We start from the raw sequence: 22,342 nt of genomic DNA on the forward strand, positions 1-22,342 counted from the left end.
CTAAGTCCTGCCCTGGTTTGTCTTATGAAAATGTAACACCTCGCATTTATCTACATTAGACTGCATCTGATACTCCTTGGCCCATCTGACCAAGGTCTAATTCCTCCGATGTCCGTCTCTGCCCATCACGGAGTGTGGCAAAGGCTATTTAGTCACCCATTCATTGTACAGTCATCAAACATGTCACTCAAGGTGACCCTGGCCTTGGTGGAAGGTAGGAGGTGGGGAGGGTTGCAGGGACACAGTTGGAAATCTGCAAATTGTTTGCTATTCCCCTTGCTCTCTGTAAAAGTCCAGTGATAGGACTGGTGTCATGGGACTCCAAGATAGACAGAGGCTAGCTTGCTCCTGAGTCAAAAGGAATTATATATTTTGCCTCACAGAACGAGGCCCTTCGGCCAATTGTGACAGTGATGGTCATGAAATAGTTCATTCCCTTTGCTATTGGGAAGATTTACAGGGCTCTCTGGGCACCGTTATCAATGGTAGATTGGCACACAGCAGGAACTAATACTCCTCCAGAACTGACAGTGTTTACGGTCTGAGTGGATCACAGATTCTCTCTCTCTCTCATGGGAGCTCTGCAAAAAAGGCCCAGCATCATTTACATACCCAGAAACTGCACATCAATTCATTGAGAGAAGCAGAACAAACTCACCCAGAGTTCTCTCTCGTTCTTCTCTCCTTTCTTTGGCCAGTCTTTGTCTGTCATCTGCCTTGGAAGATTGGGACTCTGCATGTGAACAAAATCGACAGCACATTACAAAAAAAAAGGCAGCAAAACATCAAACAGAATATCTTCCAGCCACAAAGAACACTCGTGTCGAGTGTCAACACTCTTGGGGCCCCAAAAAGCTCGCCTCAATTCTCAAATTGAAAACATCCGATTCAAATTCTCGAGAAAGAATGTGCATTTCTGTGGTACCTTTCACTGCCTCAGGATTGATGGTCCAAAGCACTTCACAGTCTTTGAAAGGCAACACATCTGACAGTGTGGGGAATGCTGATTTGAGCACAGCAAGCTCCCACAGTCAGTAATGCAATAAGGAATCAAGGAGTGAAGGTTAGTCAGGTGGGAGAGTCGGGTAACTGAAAGGCACAGTGGCTCAGTGGTTAGCACTGTTGCCTCACAGCGCCAGGGACTCAGGTTCGAATCAACCCTTGGGTGACTGTCTATGTAGAGTTTGCACATTCTCCCCGTGTCTGCGTGGGTTTCCTCTGGGTGCTCCAGTTTCCTCCCACACTCCAAAGATGTGCAGGTCAGGTGAACTGGCCATGCTAAATTGCCCATAGAGTTAGGTGCATTAGACAGGATAAATATAGGGTAGGGGAATGGGTCTGGGTGGGTTACTCTTCGAAGCATACAGAATCTAATTTAATCTGTTCTTTACTGTTGTGGGCAATAAACCTCTAATCACAAAACCAGCACAGGATCTGGATCCACACTGGACACTGACGTCGCAGTCCTGAGCCAACCCCCACCCCTTGCTTTTTGGTTGGCAGCTGTCATTCATTTTTGCATTCCTTTTCAATCCCAGACCAAGTCACATGGTTGCACTGCACTGGGAGCAGAGTGGGTGCAGGGAGACCTCCAGCGACATGTGCATTCTGTCTGACGAAACGCAGTCAACACTCAAAAGTCAATTATGAGTGAAGTTCAATAACAGAATACATCAACTGACAGGAACCACTGACCTGCTTATGAGTAAATGCAGAGATCGGGGATTGGGGGCACACAGTACAGCAGCAGACTGAGCCAAGTGAACACTCTAACTCATCATAGCGTCAATCACACTGGAAGGATTCCAAGAAAGCAATCTTGAACCAACTCAAAACCATGGCGTTGAAGCATTACAGAAAGCAGATACAACCACAGAGCCGTCCTAATTGGTACAGTGAAGATACAGGCTTTTTGTAGTTCACCCATCATTGGCGTGATAGCTCAGGGAAGTGATGCAGGAAATGTGGCCTGATCCAGTAAACACTGCGTTAGGCACATGACTCAGGAGACACCACCCGAGGATCCATTTAAGGGACTATCGTGGTGACCATGGGTCCGGGGATCACAGGCTGACTGGTGTGCGAGGATCTGGTCACCATCCATGGCAACTGCAGACCATAAAGAACACCACCAGAAACCTTGTGTGCGCTTTGGGAGAGGTTTGTGCAGCTCTATGGTGCAGGTCATCAGCCAACAAGCTACACAACAGTTTAAACCTAATACAAATCCCCATTCTGAATGTAGAAACGTTATTTGTGTTTTCTTCATTCATTCGGGGGATATGGGCATCACTGGCTAGACCAGCATTTATTGCCCAACTGTAATTGGTTCAGAGGGCGGTTCAGAGTCAACCACATTGCAGTGGGTCAGGAGTCACATGTGGGCTAGACCAAGTAAGGACAGCAGTATTCTTCCCTCAAGGACATTAGTGACCCAAATGGGTTTTTCTGACAATTGACAATGGATTCACAGTCATTATTAGACTCTTCATTCCAGATCTTTATTAAAATTGAATTCAAATTCCAACATCTGCCAAGGCAGGATTCAAACTCATTTTCTCAGAACATTATCTGGCTCTCTGCATTCACTGTCCAGCAATAATACCTCGAGGCCACCACTTGCTAGACAAACTTCCCCATCAGGGTAGGTGGCACGGTGGCTCAGTGGTTAGCACTGATGCCTCACTCCACCAGGGATCCGGATTCAATCCCAGCCTCGGGTGACTGTCTGTGTGGAGTTTGTACATTCTCCCCCGTGTCTGCATAGGTTTCCTCCGGGTGCTCTGGTTTCCTCCCACAATCCAAAGATGTGCAGGTCAGGTGAATTGGCCATGCTAAATGGCTGATAGTGTTGGGTGCATTAGTCATGGATAATTGTAGGGAATGGGGCTGGGTGGGTTGCTCTTCGCAGGGTCGGTGTGGACTTGTTGAGCCAAATGGTCTGTTTCCATGCTGTAGGGAATCTAATCACTCACTGATACTCCCAGGAGTACATGATGCACTATAAAATGTACAGGAGTACAGCAATTTGTAAATACTTTGGAATCTACTTTTATAAACATATTTTTAAATAAGAAATTAAATAGAATCCCTACAGTGCGGAAACAGGCCCTTCGGCCCAACAGGTCCACACTGATCCTCTGAAGAGTAACCCATCCAGGACCATTCCCCTCCCCTATTCTGGATTTACTCCCGATTATTGCACCTAACCTACACATCCCTGAACATTGGGCAATTTAAAATGGCCAATCCACCCTAAACTGCACACCTTTGGATTGTGAGACAAAACTAGAGCACCCGGAGGAAACCCACGCAGCCACAGGGATAATGTGCAAATAGAATATGCTCCTGAGATTACTGAAGGAGGGGGCAGGTAAGAATTAAAATACATATTAAATAGCTAATTAGTCAAGAAGAATTGAAATAAATGCTAACGCTGAGTAATGCAAGGGTTCTTTGAGAGGCTGCATTAGATTGAAAAAAAGCACATATCACCCCATCCTGTCTCAACTGATGATGAACTGCTCAGTAGATGTAAGGAATCCTGCCATTCAATACACACCTCAAAGCATAACGGCTATTAATCCACTTTAATAATTCATAACTTCCCCACTTGTAGCCCTTAAGGTTTGATTATGTAATACTTCATCAGGCACTGTTACTGGTAAAGGACGGGTTGAGCATTAATTGTTAGTTTTCTGTACATGAGGCCTATGTTGTTGACTTTAGGCTAAGTGAAATGTTAGGATCATACAATCCCTATATTGGGAAGCAGGCCATTCAGCCCAAGGCCCATTTATCTTCCACCCTGGAGGCTCCCTGTCTTCACTCCTGATGAAGGGCTTTTGCCCGAAATGTCGACTTTCTTGCTCCTCGGATGCTGCCTGACTTGCTGTGCTTTTCTAGCACCACTCTAATCTAGACTCTATTCAGCCCATCAAGTTTATGCTGATCCTCTGAAGAGCACTCCACCCAGACCCACCTGCATCCCTGTAACTACCATAGCTAACCCACCTCCTCCCTGACACTATGGGCAATTTAGCACGGCCAATCCACCTAACCCGCACATCTTTGGACAGTGGCAAGAACCAGAGCATCCTGGTGGAAATCCACACAGACACAGGGAAACTCCATATCCCAGATAGTGGAGGCTGGAATTGAATCTGGGTCTCTGGTTCTGTGAAGCAGCAGTGCTAACCACTGAGTCACCATGTCACTCCCAAGCAGCAAGAGCAACAAGGTGCTTTCAGGGTTAAGTCAATCACGGTTTGTTCCCTTCCCTGACTGATGCTGTGTGGATGAATTTTGGCTCCATCTCACAATCACAACCATGTATTGCAATACGCTCAAACATAGAATATAGAAAAATACAGTGCAGTACAGGCCCTTTGGCCCTCGATGTTGCGCCGATCCAAGCCCACCTAACCTACACTAGCCCACTATCCTCCATATGCCTATCAATGCCCGTTTAAATACCCATAAAGAGGGAGAGTCCACCGCTGCTACTGGCAGGGCATTCCATGAACTCACGACTCGCTGAGTAAAGAACCTACTCCTAACATCTGTCCTATACCTACCACCCCTTAATTTAAAGCTATGCCCCCTCGTAATAGCTGACTCCATACGTGGAAAAAGGTTCTCACGGTCAACCCTATCTGAACCCCTAATCATCTTGTACACCTCTATCAAGTCACCCCTAAACCTTCTTTTCTCCAATGAAAACAGCCCCAAGTGCCTCAGCCTTTCCTCATACGATCTTCCTACCATACCAGACAACATCCTGGTAAACCTCCTCTGCACCCGTTCCAGTGCCTCCACATCCTTCCTATAGTATGGCGACCAAAACTGCACACAATACTCTAGATGCGGCCGCACCAGAGTCTTAAACAACTGCAACATGACCTCAGGACTCCGGAACTCAATTCCTCTACCAATAAGCCAGTAAGCCACACTAGTAAGTGTGGGTCAACCTACTCAAAATGGGCACACTAGCCAGTAAGCCTTCTTCACCGCACTATTTACCTGGGTGGCAACTTTCAGAGATCCGTGTACATGGACACCAAGATCCCTCTGCTCATCCACACTACCAAGTATCCGACCATTAGCCCAGTACCCCATCTTTTTGTTACTCATACCAAAGTGAATCACCTCACACTTACCCACATTGAACTCCAAACGTTCTAAATACCTCACCATCAACTTCTCGGGGGCAATTAGGATGGGCAATAAATATTGACTTATCCTGCAAACACACCCAGCTCAAGAATTAAGATTTAAAAAGCAGACAACCTTAGTAAGGGAAACCAAGTTTATTTGCAGGTTATTGCATTGAACCACAAACACCTTGAGAACAATTAAAAGTGTATATTCACAGCAGTGATTCCTCACTTAAAGGGTACTAAATGAATCAGGACTTCTCTGACAATCCAATGGACTCGTTTCATATTTTAAAAAAATGGAATTACATTTTTCCAGCAACTCTTGGGAGAGATTTAATGTAACCACAACACTCTTATTCTGGAAGGGGAATCACGCTGGGCTCTGCAACCAAGGATTTTTAAAAATTAATTCATGGGGTGTAGGTGGCGCAGGTTTGTCCATCCCTAGTTGCCATTGAGAAGGTAGCTGCAGTCTATTTTGAGTAGGTTGACCCACAATGCTGTTAGGGAGGGAATCCGAGGATTTTGACCTAGTGACAGTGAAGGAGCAAGCGATATATTTCCAAATCAAAATGGTGAGTGGCTTGGAGGGGAACCTGCAGGGGGTGGTGTCCTCATGTCACTCATTTTAAAATATTTATAATCTTGACATTTGCCAGAGTTACTTCTCATCTCCTGTTGCCTTGCCAGATGGTGGAATTTGAATTCAATAAATACCTAGAATGAAAAGTTTGTGGATCGATTGTCAGAAAAACTCATCTGGGTTACTAATGTCCTTTAGGGAAGGAAACTGCCATCCTTATCTGGTCTGGCCTGCAAGTGACTCCAGACCCACAGCAATGTGGTTGACTCTAAACTGCCCTCTTGGAAATTAGGAATGGGCCATAAACACCACCTTGTCAGCGACAACCTCATTTTAAAAAAAGGTGAACTTTGATACAAAAGAGAAAATGAAGAAACAAAACTAAAAGGAAACAAAAGAACAAAGAAGAACGTGGCTTGCCTGGTAAATGGGTGCTGGAGAATCAGGGCACAGAGCCTGAACCATCTCTTACCCTGCTGCGTCTGGTTTCATTCTTTAGTGTTGACATTGACCACGTTTGATCCAACCCAGTGGCTTCCTCAGCCAATCACAATCAAGCACATCAGGGCTCCAGAGTCACGTGTTGGCCGGAGCAAGTAAAGAGAGCAGATTCCCTTCCCTAGTGGACATAAGTGGCTTCCATAATCAGAAATGCCTTCTAATTCCAGATTTTTAAAATCATTAATTAAATAATTGAATTTAAATTCCACCAGCAGCATGTTGAGTTTTGAACCTTGCCTCTATTATTAGTCCAGTGACATCATCTTCGCACTACTGCCTTAGTCTAACTGTTTGCCCATAAACATCAGGAAAGTCTCTGGTTTGGTAAACAGTTGGGATCTCAGAATTGTGGTGCTGTTGATGGCTGTTCATGGGAAAGTCATTAGGGTTTTTCTCATGGGAGATGGTGAATCATTTGTGTGTTATGAATTTGCATAGCATCCTCACAGTGTGGAAGCAAGCCATTTGGCCCATCGAGTTCATACTGACCCTCCAAAGATCATCCACCCAAACCCAACCCCCTACCCTATCCCTGTAACCCTCTATTTCCCAAGACTAACCCACCTAGCCTGCACATCCCTGGAAACTATGGGGCAATGGGCTTTTGCCTGGAATGTCGATTTTCCTGCTCCTTGGCTGCTGCCTGACCTGCTGTGCTTTTCTAGCACCATTCTAATCTGGGCAATTTACTATGGCCAAACCACCTAACCTGCACATCTTTGGGCTGTGGGAGAGAACCGGAGCACCCAGAAGAAACCCACACTGAATGGCCTACTCCTGTCCCTATACTCAGTGTTGACATTTTCAGTGGATATACTAAACAGGAGCAACAGTAGGCCACACATAGAACACAGATAATAGAAAAGTACAGCACAGAACAGGCCCTTCAGCCCACGATGTTGTGCCAAGGATTAATCAGAATCTAAAATAAAATAACCTAACCCACACACCCCTCAATTCACTGCTGTCCATGTGCTTGTCCCGCAGTCGCTTAAATGTCCCCAATGACTTTGCTTCCACTACCACAGCTGGCAACGCATTCCATGCATTCACAACCCTCTGTGCAAAGAACCTACCTCTGATGTCTCCTTTATATCTCCTCCTAACACCTTAAAACTATGACCCCTCATGGCAGTCTTTCCTGCTCTGGGGAAAAGTCTCCAGCTATCGACTCTATCCATGCCTCTCATTAGACTTATACACCACGATCAGGTCTCCTCTCTTCTTCCTTCGCTTCAGGGAGAAAAGTCTGAGCTTATTCAACCTTTCTTCGTAAGACAAGCCCTGCCCCTCACAAAGCCATGCTGACTGCCTTTAATCACACTATGCTTTGCCAACTAGCCATAAATCCTATTCCTCAGAATTCTTTCCAAAACTTTGCTGACCACAGACGTAAGACTTTCTGGTCTATAATTGCCAGGGATTTCCCTATTACCCTTCTTGAAAAGAGGAACAACATTCACCTCCTTCCAAATCTCCGGTACGACTCCTGTGGAGAGTGAGGAAGCAAAGATCTTTACCAGCGGCTTAGCAACGTCCTTTCTCACTTCCCGGAGCAGCCTAGGATACATCTGGTCTGGCCCTGGGGACTTATCCATCTTAAGGTTTGCCAAAACTTCCAGCACATCAACTTCCTCAATCTCGATCTGTTCAAGCCTGTATCCCAGCTCCTCAAAGTTCTCATTCACAACAAGGTCCATTTCCTTATCGAAAACCGAAGCAAAAAAACTCATTTAGGGCTTCCCCTATCTGCTCAGTCTCCACGCATAAGTTCCCTCTGCTATCCCTGATCAGCCCTACCTTCTCCCTGATCATTCTCTTATTCCTCATGTATGAGTAAAATGCCTTTAGGTTCTTCCTAATACTTCCCGCAAACCTTTTTCGTGTCCCCTTCTGGCTCCCGAGTCCATTTTTGAGCTCCTTTCTAGTAAGCCTGTTATCCTCTCAAGCTGTGCGAGATCCTTGCTTCCTCCACCTTACATATGCTGCCTTCTTTCTTTTGACAAGAAGTTCTACTGTTCTCGTCATCCAAGGTTCCTTAATTTTACCCCTTCTTACCTGTCTCAGAGGAACAAATTTGTGCATCACTCGCAACAACTGCCCCTTAAACAGTTGTGCTGTTTCTGAGGAACAATTGCACCTAATTTGTACTTCCCAACTGCTGGCTGATAGTGTCATAATTTCCTTTTCCCGAATTAAATATCTTGCCACGGTAACTGCTTCTTTCCCTCTCTGTAGCTATGGTAAATGTGAGGCAGTTGTGGTCACTGTCACCAAAGTGATCCACCGTGAGATAGGACACCTGCCCTGGCTCATTGCCGAACACCAAATCCAAAACGGCCTCTCCCCTCGTCGGCCTGTCTACATACTGAGTAAGGAAACCCTCCTGAACACACCTGACAAAAACGGCTCCATTCAAACCATCTGCTCTAAGGAGGTTCCAGTCAATATCGGGAAAGTTGAAGTCACCCGTAACAACTTTCAATATCTGCATTTTTCCAAAATCTTCCAGCCAATGAGTTCTTCAATCTCCCTACTGCTATTAGGGGGTCTGTAGGAAATCCCCAATGCAGTGGCTGCTCCCTTACTGTTCCTAACTTCCACCCATACTGAGTCAGTAGACAAACCTTCTTCAACAACCTTCATTTCTGTAGCTGTGACACACTCTCTGATTAACAATGCTACACCCCCTTCTCTCTTCTCCCGCCCCACCCCATTCTTTCTAAATTTCTAAACCCTGGAACATCTAGCAACGATTCCTGCCCCTGTGAAACCCAGGTCTCCATTATGGCCACAACATCATAGTCCTAAGTACTGATCCATGCTCTAAGTTCATCACTCTTATTTCTGGTGGCTGTATGTCACATTGAGGTTGTACAGTATTGGTGAGGCCTCTCTGGGGGACTGTATTCAGTTCTCATTGCCCTGTTTTAGGAAAAATATTATTAAGCTGAAGACATTTCAGAAATATTTACCAGGATGTTACTGGGAATGCAGGGTTTGAGTTAGAAGGAGAGGCTAGATTGGCTGGGACTCTTTACTGGAGTGTAGGAGCTGAGGTGTGACCTTATAGAGGTTTATAAAATCATGACAGGAATAGATAAGGTGAATAGCAAGGGTTCTTTTCCCCAGTAGTAGCGAGATCAATGCTTGGTGTGTGTGTGTTTTTTTTAAGGTGAGAAGAGAAAGATTTTAAAAAAAGACATGAGGGGCAACTTTGTTTTACACAGAGAGTAGCTTGTGCGTGGATCGAACTTACAGAGGATGCGTTGGATTCAGGCACTGTTACAGCATTTAGGTAAGTACTTGAATAGGAAATGTTTGGAGGGGTATGGGTCAAGCACTGGCAGGTGGGGTTAGTTTAGTTTGGGATTATGGTTGACTCATTGGACCATAGGTGAGAGTGTGTTGCTGGAAAAGCACAGCAGGTCAGGCAGCATCCGAGAAGCGGGAAAATTGACGTTTCGGGCCTTGAAACGTCGATTCGCTTGCTCCTCGGATGCTGCCACACCTGCTGTGCTTTTCCAGCAACACATTCTCAACTCTGACCTCCATGGGTGGCACGGTGGCACAGTGGTTAGCACTGCTGCCTCACAGCGCCAGAGACCCGGGTTCAATTCCCACCTCAGGCGACTGACTGTGTGGAGTTTGCACGTTCTCCCCGTGTCTGTGTGGGTTTCCTCCGGGTGCTCCGGTTTCCTCCCACAGTCCAAAGATGTGCAGGTCAGGTGAATTGGCCATGCTAAATTGCCCGTAGTGTTAGGTAAGGGGTAGATGTAGATGTAGGGGTATGGGTGGGTTACGCTTCGGCGGGGCGGTGTGGACTTGTTGGGCTGAAGGGCTTGTTTCCATACTGTAAGTAATCTAATCTAATCTAATCTAATAATCTGCAGACCTCACTGTCTCCTCGTTAGACCATAGGGTCTGTTTCCATATTCTGTGACTGTATGATATGTTGGTGGCCTCCACCCTACTTTACTGCCTGTCTCCTAATAATCACTGATTCCCTTGTTCATAAAAAAAAATCCAGAGCTGCCATAGGTGGTGGAGGAGGTTGGTACAATTACAACATTTAAAAGGCATCTGGATGGATACATGAATAGGAAAGGTTTGGAGGGATAAGGGCCAAATGCTGGCAAATTAGGTTGGGATATCTGGTCGGCATGGATGAGTTGGATGGAAGAATCTGTTCCATGCTGTACATCTTCAAGACCGCTGCCCTAAAAATATTCAAGGACCCTGGCTGCCCAGCTCCTGGTGAAAGGGAGCACCAAAGACTCAAGACCCTCTGAGTGAAATCTCATTCTCCATCATAAATGGCAACCTCCTGATGTTTAAGCTGTGCCCAGTTTTGAAGAGGAGTACCACCCAAAAGTTACCTAGGAATCTGAACGTGACGAATTGTAAACCTGATTCACAAAAAGACACTGAGTAATGGCTGGCTTTGCGACCTCAGAATGTCTGTTGGCGTACTTCCAACAAACCTGTGTGTTTGTTGCTGAGATGTTGAGGGGGAGAATGATGAGTATGAGAATCATGGAGCTGTACAGCATGGAAACAGATGCTCCGGTCCAACTTGTCTATGTCGACCCCATATTCTAAACTGATCTAGTCCGATTTGCCAGCATTTGGCCGACATCCCTCTGAACCCTTCCTATTCATATACCCATCCAGGTGCCTTTTAAATGTTGTAACTGTACAGGCCTCCCCCACTTCCTCTGACAGCTCTATTCATATATGCACCACCGTGTGTGTGTGAAAAAGATACCCATCGGATCCGTTTTATATCTTTCCCCTCTCACCTGGACCCATTAGTTTGGACTCCACTACCATGGGGAAAAGACTTTGGCTGTTCACCCGATCCATGCCTCTCCTGATTTTACAAACTTCCAATACTCCAGTGAAAATAACTCCAGCCGATTTAGCCTCTCCATTATGCTCAAATCCTCCAACCCTGGCAACATCCTTGTAAATCTTTTCTGAACACTGAATGGGCGGCATGGTGGCACAGTGATTAGCACTGCTGCCTCGCAGCGCCAGAGACCTGGGTTCAATTCCCGCCTCAGGCAACTGTGTGTGTGGAGTTTGCACATTCTCCCTGTGTCTGTGTGGGTTTCCTCCGGGTACTCCGGTTTCCTCCCACAGTCCAAAAATGTGCAGGTTAGATGAATTGATCATGCTAAATTGCCCGTAGTGTTAGGTGAAGGGGTAAATGTAGGAGAATGGGTCTGGGTGGGTTATGCTTCGGCGGGTCAGTGTGGACTTGTTGGGCCAAAGGGCCTGTTTCCACACTGCAAGTAATCTAATCTAATCTTTCAAGTTTCACAACATCTTTCCTATTGAAGAGCAACCAGAACTGAACGCAGTATTCCAAAAGTGGCCTAATCAAGGTCGTGTACAGCTGCAACACGACCTTCCATCTTGTATATTCAATGCACTGACCAATGAAAACAAGCCTACCTAACACTTTCATCACTACCTTGTCTACCTGCAATTCTACTTTCAAAGGACAATGAACATGCATCCCAAGGTCTCTTTGATCGGCAACACACCCTGGGATATTACCACTGTGTGACTTACCTTACCAAAATGCAGCACCTTTTATCTAAATTAAACTCCATCTGCCATTTTTTACATCATGCTAAACGATACAGACTTTGCTCCCACTGAGAGCTAGTAATTTAAGACAGGGCATCCATGAAGCACTGTAGGCCATCAACAGCAGCAGAATTGTACTCCAGCATAATATGTGATCCATTGGCCTGACATATCCCCCGCCACTCAATCATTACCATTAAGCCAGGGGATCACTCCTGGTTCAATGGAGAGTGCAGGAGGCCATGCTGGGAGCAGCATACCTGTAAATGAGGTGTCAACCTGTGAAGCTACCAGACAGGATTTCTTTCATGCCAACAGTATAAGCAGCAAATGACAGACAGAGTTAAGTGATTCAATAAAGAATGGATCAGATCTAAACTCTGCTGCCTTGCTACATTCAGTCATGAATGGTGGCGGGCAATTAAACAACTCATTGGAGGATGAGGCTCCACAAATATCCCCAAACTCAACGATGGAAGAGCCCAACACATCAACGTTAACCAAGGCTACATCTTACATACCAGCAAACATTATGCCAGATGTCAAAACATGAAGCTAATACAAATGAAGCAAGTAATTGTGCTTAATAGCATCGTGCAAATAATCTTGAATGAAAATAAAGCATACAATAAAAGAACAGCAAAATTATAAATATTATAAATATTTACTGTACATTAAAAAATATGGTTTACAAGGGTAGAAACGGATGTTTGATAGACCTTTGCATTTTTAACTAAAATCCATAATTTGTATATTGCACTGGCTGTTTTTTTTGAGTTCACAGACATTTATGTGTGATTTATCATTTTTAACAGATAGGGGGTTAGTGGATTGTAACCTCTTTGTGTTGTGCCTTATTTGTGAAATATGTTTTCTCCATCTACAAAAGACAGACAAAGGACAAGCAGACGGACTGCTGCATTGTTTCAGAAATGGCTGATTCTCACACTGAAGGGTTCTCCCAAGGTCAACACTGCTGAATTCTGACATGGAAATAACACAGACATTGCAATCGACAGGAAAATTACACAAGGGCCAATCACAGCAAAACTGGAGATGCGCCAAACAGCAAGGAGGATATTAATTGACTGCCAGACACACAGACAGGCTCACAAAATGAGTAGAAAGGCAACAGACAGCATTTAATACAGAGAACTGAGAGCTGAAGGAATGGGGACAGTGAATATTAACATCATGACCAGTGCTGAAGTGAGTGCAGGGGCAGGAGGATCTGGATGCTCGTATATATGGGACTTGAAAGATGGGCAGGACACACTGAAGGAGCAAGCAGCAAGGCATCTGGGATCGTGGCCTTCTTAAACAGAGGTGTAGAGTCCTGCTGAGTCTGTATTGAAGTTAATTCTGCCACAACGGATGGTGTCACATCATTAACTAGTAATGGAGAGGCCCGGGCTAATCCTTGGGAACAGTTTCACCTGGCAGGTTCTAAAAACTGAATTAAATCAGTAAATTATAAGGAAATTATAAGGCTAGTCTCAGTAATGGTAATCATGACAGGCACCATTGATTGTCCTAAAAACCCCTCTGGTTCACCAATGTACTTTCGGGAAGGAAATCTATCATCCTCTTCTGGTCTGGGCCTATATGTGACTCCAGACTCTCAACAACGTGGTTGACTCTTAACTACACTCTGAGCAATAATTGCTGACCTATGACTTCTCTTCAGAACCTTTACTGTCCACGTGACTGAGTAATGGCAAACATGTATTACCCACTGAGCCATCTGCAGGGAAACATGAATTGAGTTAAACAAGACAATGATAATAAATAAAAGCAGAAATGGCTGGAGCAGCTCAGCAGGTTTGTTTTCTCTCTCTATGGATGCTGCCAGTCCAGCATTCTCTGCGTTTACTTCTGATCTCTGACATCTGCAGTCCGTTGCTTTTATTTCAGCTCAATGACAATTTTTTAAGAGGATACAATGGAAACAGTAATTTAAAATTAGGACAGGGAACAAACGTGTCTTGACAGTGACATCCATACCCCATGAAAGAACACAACGCAAACAGGTCATGACTATACCGCAGAGCCAACTAAACAATTACCATATGTTGAGCAATTCTGAAGAACTCTCCACCCTGCAGGTTTTCTGCCTCTATTTCTCATGAAGGGCTTTTGCCTGAAACGTCAATTTTCCTGCTCCTCGGATGCTGCCTGACCTGCTGTGCTTTTCCAGCACCTCTCTAATCTATACTCTGCTTTCCAGCATCTGCAGTCCTTGTTTTTAACCAATTCTGAAAGAAGTTCATTCTTCCAGTTTTTTTTTGCAATCATAAATGGCTTTAAATGTTAGCATTTGAATCTCACAAGCACATGTGCATTCATAACAACTTTGAGATAGTCATATAGTCATACAGCATGGAATCAGGCTCTTTGCTCCAATCACTCCATGCCAATCACAATCCCAAACTAAACTGCCTGAGTTTGGTCCACTTCCCTCAAAATCTTTCCTATTCATGTTCTTATCAAATGTCTTTTAAATGTTGTAACTCGACCCAAATCCACCACTTTTTCTGGCAGTTCATTCCGCACACAAACCACTCTCCGTGTTAAAAAGTTGCCCCAGATGTCTTCATTAAATCTTTCTCCTCTCACCTTAGGAATATGTCCCCTGTCAGACAGGCCCTTCTCCCCCCAGTGACTGAAAACTCTCACATGCCCTGTATGGAATACTGGAGGGAGGTAAATTAGTAACCCTCTGCAGCTAACAAACATCATCGAGTTCTGGAAATCCCCCCCATGGGTAGGAGTGCTAACTGTTCCGAATATCTCAGTGTCTCACCACCCTCCTGCCCCAGGCTGGAGGTTACCCACTTCCACGTGCATCAGACACCAGTGTACTCGCCTGAACTACATGCCACAAGGTCAACAGATTATCGGAGAGCAGCAGTCACAAATAAGAGACCTGCCCAATTCCTGAATCTCAATGCAAACCTGCCGGTAGGGAGTCACCAGCTGAAGTCAAGGACTCAACAAAAGAAAAACACATGAAGGTGACTGACAGAAGACAGGGATATAACTGAGGGCTGCAGCTTTTGTTGATCGAAATGAATGATGCCAATAATTCATCACTGGATTCTTTTAAATTCTGACCTTAAATCAATTAAGTCAAAGCTACATGAATGTACAGTCTCTGAGGATGGTGTACCACCCCCTATGTCCCCCTTGAGGATGCAGTAACTACCTATATTCCTCCCTGAGGGTGCATTACACCTCTATTCCTCCTGAAGGGAGCAGTAACCCCTGCTTTCACCTCTGGGAACACAATTAGCTCTATTCCCCCTGAGGGTGCAGCATCCCTTCTATTCACTCCTGAGGGTGCACTACCCCCTCTATTCACCCCAAGGGTACAGTATTCCCTCTATTCCCCCTATAGTGTAGCACCCACTCAGGGTGCATTATTCCCTCTATTACCCCCTTGAGGGTGCAGTAATCCCTCTATTATCCCGAGAGTGCAGTACCTCTCTATTACCCCCCAAGGTTGCAGTAACCCTCTCTATTACCCCAGAGGGTGCAGTAACCCCTCTATTCCCCCCTGAGGGTATGCTACCTTCTCCCCACCCCCCACCCTGCTCTCATTTATCTCTCCACCCTTCAGGCACTCTGCCTCTATTCCTGATGAAGAGCTTTTGCCTATAACATCGATTTTACTGCTACTCGGATGCTGCCTGAACTGCTGTGTTTTTCCAGCACCACTCTCCTCCAGAATCTGGTTTCCAGCATCTGCAGTCATTGTTTTTACCCTCTATTACTGCTCCCACAGGGTGCAGTAACCCCCTGAGGGAGCAGTAACCCCCCCATTCCCCCCCACTGAGGGAGAAGTAAAACCGTCTATTACCCCCTGAGGGAGCACTAACCCCCTCTATTACCCCCTGAGGGTGCAGTAACCCCCTCTATTATCCCCTGAGGGAGCAGTAATTCCCTTGATTACCCCCTGAGGGAGCAGTAACTACCCCATTCCCCCCTGAGGAAGCAGTAAACCCCTCTATTACCCCCTGAGGGGGCAGTAACCCCCTCTATCACCCCCGAGGAAGCAGTAACCCCCTCTATTACCCCCAAGGAAGCAGTAACCCCCTCTATTATCCCCTGAGGGTGCAGTAACCCCCCCCATTACCCCCCCCCCGAGAGAGCAGTAATCCCCTCAATTACCCCGAGGGTGCAGTAACCCCCCTATTCCCCCTGAGGGAGCAGTAGCCCCCTCTATTACCTCCTGAGGGAGCAATAACCCCCCCCCCCCCATTCATCCCCGCCCCCCGAGGGAGCAGTAACCCCCCTCATTACCCCCTGAGGGAGCAGTAACCCCCCACATTCCCACTGAGGAAGCAGTAACCCCTTCTATTACCCCCTGAGGGTGCAGTAACCCCCTCTATTACCCCCGAGGAAGCAGTAACCCCCTCTATGACCCCCTGAGGGAGCAGTAACCCCCCACATTCCCACTGAGGAAGCAGTAACCCCCTCTATTACCCCCTGAGGGTGCAGTAACCCCCTCTATTACCCCCGAGGAAGCAGTAACCCCCTCTATGACCCCCCGAGGAAGCAGTAACCCCCTCTATGACCCCCTGAGGGAGCAGTAACCCCCTCTATTACCCCCTGAGGAAGCAGTAACCCCCTCTATTACCCCCGAGGAAGCAGTAACCCCCTCTATTACCCCCTGAGGGAGCAGTAACCCCCTCTATTACCCCTGAGGAAGCATAGCTGCCCCATTCCCCCGCGAGGGTGCAGTAGCCGCCTCTGTTCCCATCCTGTCTCCCAGCCCTTGCCTGTCCCAGGTTGCTGCCTCCTGGCCGGCCGACCTGCCCACCCTACCTGCCCGCCGGGGTGAAGCCAGCAGCAGTAGCTCCGACATCTTCACGGTGCCTCCCTCGGCCCGCTGCTGCTCCTTAGCGCAGTGCGGCAGTGACTGTCTCCCCGCCCCCGTGAGGAAGGGGCTGGGTGAAGGGGATGGCAGCGCCGGGGGGTTCACAGCCCACGATAGCAGGCACTGCTCGGTAGCGGCCTCACTACCTCCAGTGAGCACCGGAAAACTGTCTATATCTTCTGTCTGTCACTGACCCGATCCCCTTCATCCTCTGGGGAATACCGAGCGCTGTTTAATCATCGATTCTCCACAACTGTCTCTGTATACAGGGCGATTCATCAATGTACACTTTCAATAATATATCTTCCTGTGTTCTTATGTTCAGCAATATGCATTCCTATTTGCACATGAGAAGTTATGTTAATATACATTCCTGTGTGTGAATGTTGAGCTATGTTAACATACATTTCTGTGTGTACATGTGAAGTTATGTTTAGCATTATGCATTCCTGTGTGTGAATGTGGAGTTATGTTCATGTACATTCTTTGCACATGTGGAGTTATGTTTGTATACATTCCTGTGTGCACATGTGGAGTTATGTTTGTATACATTCCTGTGTGCACATGTGGATGTGAGAAACAGAACTCTCTCACAAATCAATCAGCCTGAGACAAAGCCTTGGAAACAAGAACAATTTATTACAGCCTTGCAAGGACCGGACACTTCTGCAATCAAGCAGAAATGTGCGCCAAAACAGAGCCTGTTAGCTTTCTTATTTAGTTTACAAGTTGCGGAATCACGCCTCCCTTTTCCCATCCTATCATAAGCTGATTACCTCACTTGTTAGTTATTTTCTTCTCTGGCCATTCTGCTGTCCTTGTCTGCATTCTTTGTTCCTTGTTTGTTACAGATTGTTCTTTTATCCGGTTTCTCTAATCATACTATAAGCTTTATTGTGAAATGCCCCTGCTGCTTCTTTTTGTGGTCAGCTACAACCCTTCATAGTTATTTCCTAGCTTAAAACTATTTTCTTTGCAAGACCCTCTATATTCATTAAAGTCTTAGCCTTAAGTATGCTACATGCTACAAGAATTCTGTGACTGTATAATGTTCCCCTTCCCTTCCCCCCACTACACCCCCTCCCCCACCTGCAAAAACAACATTTCTAACCTCCCACAGTGGAGTTATGTCAATATACATTCCTGTGTGCACATGTGGAGTTATGTTCAGCAAGATAACAGCACGGCAGCAGCTCACAGCAGTCTCTTCCGACCGAGGGCTCTTTAATTTCAGGTACAGGAGCAACAGGAGACCCGATGTTTTCAGACACTGTTACAATCTGCAAAAATTGCTCCAGTCCAGGAACCAGCCGTAAACAAACCTGGATGGAGAGCTGTTGGCTTGCTGCAGAGACCAGGCCTCCAGTCCTTGGCCTCGCCTGATGCTGGTGGCCATGTGCTGGGACTTCGGAAATGGTATGCGAGGAGGCGGAAGCGTGGTAAGTGGGCAGGAGTTCATGCCAGGCTAAAAACAAACCCTAGCCGGACTGCTCTCCTGTCCATTCTGCTCTCCAATGTCTGCTCCCTGGACAACGAGTTGGACTGCATCCAACTGCAGCTGGTGTCTCAGCATGAGTTCAGAGACTGCTGCATCCTTGTTTTCACAGAAACGTGGCTCAGCGAGAGAGTTCCTGACCCCGCCATCCAGCTATATGGGCTCACCTTGTTTCACACCGACAGAAGTGCAGCTCTGTGTGATAAGGTGGGGGTCTGTTGTCTACATCAACACAAAATGATGCAAAGACTCGGTGCTAGTTTCCAGTTACTGCTCATCGCTGGTGGAGTTTGTGACTGTTAGGTGCAGACCATTTTATTGGCCACTGGAATTCACCACTGTCTTTATAGTCGGGGTGTATATTCCTCCCAGTGCTAATGCTAAGGAGGCACTCTGTGAACCATATGGGCTATTAATGGACTGCAGAACACACATCCTGATGGACTGGTTATTATTGCTGGAGAATTCAACCATGTGGATCTCAAGACTGTGTTCCCTAAATTCTGTCAGCATGTGCACTTTTGCAACGAGAGGGGACAACAGTTGGATCTGATTGACACAAACATCCCCAACCCACACAGAGCACACCCCACCGTGGCTCATCCCAGTATACGCATCGATTGTCATACATGTCAAACTGGTTCCGAAGCAGGCAACAACCTGGTCGGCAGGAGCCATTTCTGCTCTTCAAAACTGCTTTGAGTGCACTGACTGCCGCATGTTCAGGGATGCAGCAACTGATAGCAACTCCATCAGCTTAGCGGTGTACATGGCGTCAGTTATTTGCTACATTAGCAAGTGCATTGACAACATCACTGTGTCCAAGACCATCACTTCTCGCCCCAACCAGAAGCCGCGGATGACCGCCAAGGTGTGTGCGCTGCCCATGATTCTGCCTTCAAAGCAGATGACAAGACGGGCCTAACAACAGCAAGGGCCAACCTGACCCGGGCCATCATAGAGGTGAAGTGTGTATACACACAGAGCATACACAGCCACTTTCAGGATAGTGGTGATACAGGGAGCATGTGGAAGGGCATCCAGGCCATCCCCAATCACAGAGTAGCATCACCTGCCTGTGCTGGTGATACCTCCCTCCGAGATGAGTTGAACAACTTCTATACGTGGTATGAGGCATGAAATGACGTGGCAGTGAGGAAGTCCACCCCTCCCTTATCTTACCATGGGCGACGTGAGGAAAACCCAATGCAAAGTCAACCTACAGAAGACTGCTGGACCAGATAACATCCCTGGCAGAGTGCTCAGAGAATACTCTGATGTACTGGAGGATGTTCTCACGGATATTAGATTCCATCAGATTAGATTCCCAACAGAGAGGAAACAGGCCCTTCGGCCCAACCAGTCCACACCAACCCTCCAAAGAGTAACCCACCCTGACACATTTCCCTTTGACTAATGCACCTAACACTATGGGCAATTTAGCATGTCCAATTCACTTGACCTGCACATCTTTGGACTGTGGGAGGAAACCAGAGCACCTGGAGTAAACCCACACAGACACAGGGGGAATGTGCAAACTCCACACAGACAGTCGCTCGAGGCTGGAATCAAACCTGGGACTGCTGTGAGGCAGCAGTGCTAACCACTGAGCCACTATGCCGCCAGATATCTTCGCCACCTCCTTGAGCTGCGCCATAGTTCCAGCATGCTTCAAGGCCGCTACCATCACCCCCGTGCCGAAACAATCTTCAAGCGCCCTGCCTTAATGACCACGCCTTGTTGCGCTAACACCCATCGTCATGAAGTGCTTCGAGAGGCTCATGATGAGGCCAAGTAAGACCCTGCTGCCCCCCAAACTGGACACCCTGCAGTTCATGTATTGTCCCAACCGCTCAACCGCCATTTCCACCACTCTCCATTTGGCCCTCACCCACCTGGACAAGAAGGACACCGACGTCAGATTCCTGCTCATAGACGTCAGCTCTGCATTCAACGCTATCACTCCTTTCACAAAGTTGAAAATCACACAACACAGGTTATAGTCTAACAGATTTATTTGGAAGCACTAACTTTTGGAGCACCTCCACAATCATTCGGTGATTGTGAAGGTTAAGATCATGCTCACAGAATTTATAGCTAAAGGAGTCCTGTGTCATGGACATGTGATATAGTAAACAATCTCAGATTAAAACTTTCACCTTTTAGAATGGGATATGCTGGTTTCTGTTGTTTGATATGCAAATCCTAGAACTTCTTTTAAATTACATTCTCAAGATAGCTCAGCCTTTTAACCAATAGGTGTGAAGTTTATCTGTGTCCCAAATCTATGTCAGACTGACAAACCGTCTGTATAGTTTTACAGAGTTTTACATGGAATTATGCAGTTTTTGAGCAAAAAACTAAGACTTTTAATCTGAGATTGTTTAATGTATCACATGTCCATGACACTGGACTCCTTTGGCTATAAATTCTGTGTACATAATCTTAACCTCCACAACCACCGGTGTAGTGCTCCAAAACCTAGTGCTTCCAAATAAACCTGTTGGACTATAACCTGGTGTTGTGTGATTTTTAACTTTGTCCACCCCAGTCCAACACCGGCACCTCCAAGTCATTCCTCAGCACCTTATTGGAGAGCTGAGTCTGCTGGGCCTGAATATCTCCCTCTGTAACTGGATCCTGGACTCCCTGACTAGGAGACCTCAGTTAGTCCGGATTGGGAACAGCATCTCCAATGCCATCACATGAGCACGGGGGCTCTCCAGGGCTGTGTGCTCAGTCCACTGCTGTTCACCACGCTGACACATAACTGGACAGTGATGCGCACCTCAGATCATCTTATGAAGATCGCTGATGGCACGACTGTAGTGGGTCTCATTAACAGGAACGATGAGTCAGTATACAGAGAGGAGGTGCAGTGGCTAACAGACTGATGCAGAGCCAAAAACCTGTCTCTGAACGTGGACAAAACGAAAGAGACGGTTGTTGACTTCAGGACAGCACGGAGCGACCACTCTCTGCTGGACATCGACGGCTCCCCCTGGAGATCGTGAAGAGCACCAAATCTCTTGGTGTACAGCAGGTGGAGAATCACACCTGGACCCTCAACACGAGCTCCATAGCCATAAAAGCTCAGCAGGATCTCTACTTTCTATGTAGACTGAGGAAAGTTTGCTCCCCCCGCCATCCTCACCACATTCTTCAGAGGGTTCATTGAGAGTACCCTGAGCATCACTGCCTGGTTCGGGAATTGCACTGCCTCTGATTGTAAGACCCCACAACGGATAGTGAGGACAGCTGAGAGGATCATCGGGGCCTCTCTCCCTCCATTATAGACATTTACACCACATACTGCATCTGGAAGACCCCACACACCCCTCGCTCAAACTCTTCTCTATCCTGCCATCTGGAAGAATATACCAGAGCATTCAATCTGTCATGGCCAGACTGTGCAACAGTTTCTTCCTCTAAGCTCCATAACACAGTATGATCAGACTCCATTCCATCTGCAATTCTTTGCACGACTTTTCAAATTGCTGCTAAAACAATGCTTTATTAATGACCACTCATTATTTGACTGTAATTTATATACCACTGTGCCTGTTGTCTTGTCTTGTCAGGAATTACTGTGCTGTCTTGCATATTTTGCACTTTTTTATGCACTTTATGCTGCCCTGTGTATGACTGTACTCTTATGCAGTTTGTGTTGTTCATGTAGCACCTTGATTCTGGAAAAACGCTGTCTTGTTTTTACTGTATCAGTTGTATATGGTAGAAATTACAAATTATCCCACTCTTGATGATACACATTGCTGTATGAGCATTTGGAGTTATGTTTCGCAACACACATTCTTGTGTGCACATCTGGAGTTATGTTAATATACATTCCTGTTTGTGCATATGGAGATATGTTCAGCAATATACATTCCTGTGTGTGAATGTGAAGTTATGTTAATATACATTCCTGTGTGCACAAGTGGAGTTATGACCAGCAAAGCTGGGCTGAGAAGCTGGGCAGATTGAGTTCAACCTGGAAAAGTGTGAAGTGATTCATTTTGGAGGTCAAATTTGAATACAGGATACAGGGTTAAAGGCAGGATTCTTGGCAGTGTGGAGGAACAAAGGGATCATAGGATCCATGTCTGTAGGTCCCTCAAAGTTGCCAC

General features: G+C 46.4%; 1 protein-coding gene across 1 annotated transcript in view; it reads right to left on the reverse strand.

Moving 5' to 3' along the window:
- The window catches only part of map7d2b (MAP7 domain containing 2b), a 108,082-nt gene extending 91,154 nt beyond the window's left edge, over positions 1 to 16,928 (reverse strand). The window contains 3 exon segments of the mRNA XM_072584827.1: positions 659 to 733; positions 16,669 to 16,891; positions 16,893 to 16,928. Of these exon segments, the coding sequence (XP_072440928.1) occupies positions 659 to 733; positions 16,669 to 16,891; positions 16,893 to 16,928 (334 nt within the window).
- Positions 16,929 to 22,342: the final 5,414 nt, after the last annotated feature.

The sequence above is a fragment of the Chiloscyllium punctatum genome, chromosome 15, assembly GCF_047496795.1.
Source record: "Chiloscyllium punctatum isolate Juve2018m chromosome 15, sChiPun1.3, whole genome shotgun sequence".
NCBI classification, from domain to species: domain Eukaryota; kingdom Metazoa; phylum Chordata; class Chondrichthyes; order Orectolobiformes; family Hemiscylliidae; genus Chiloscyllium; species Chiloscyllium punctatum.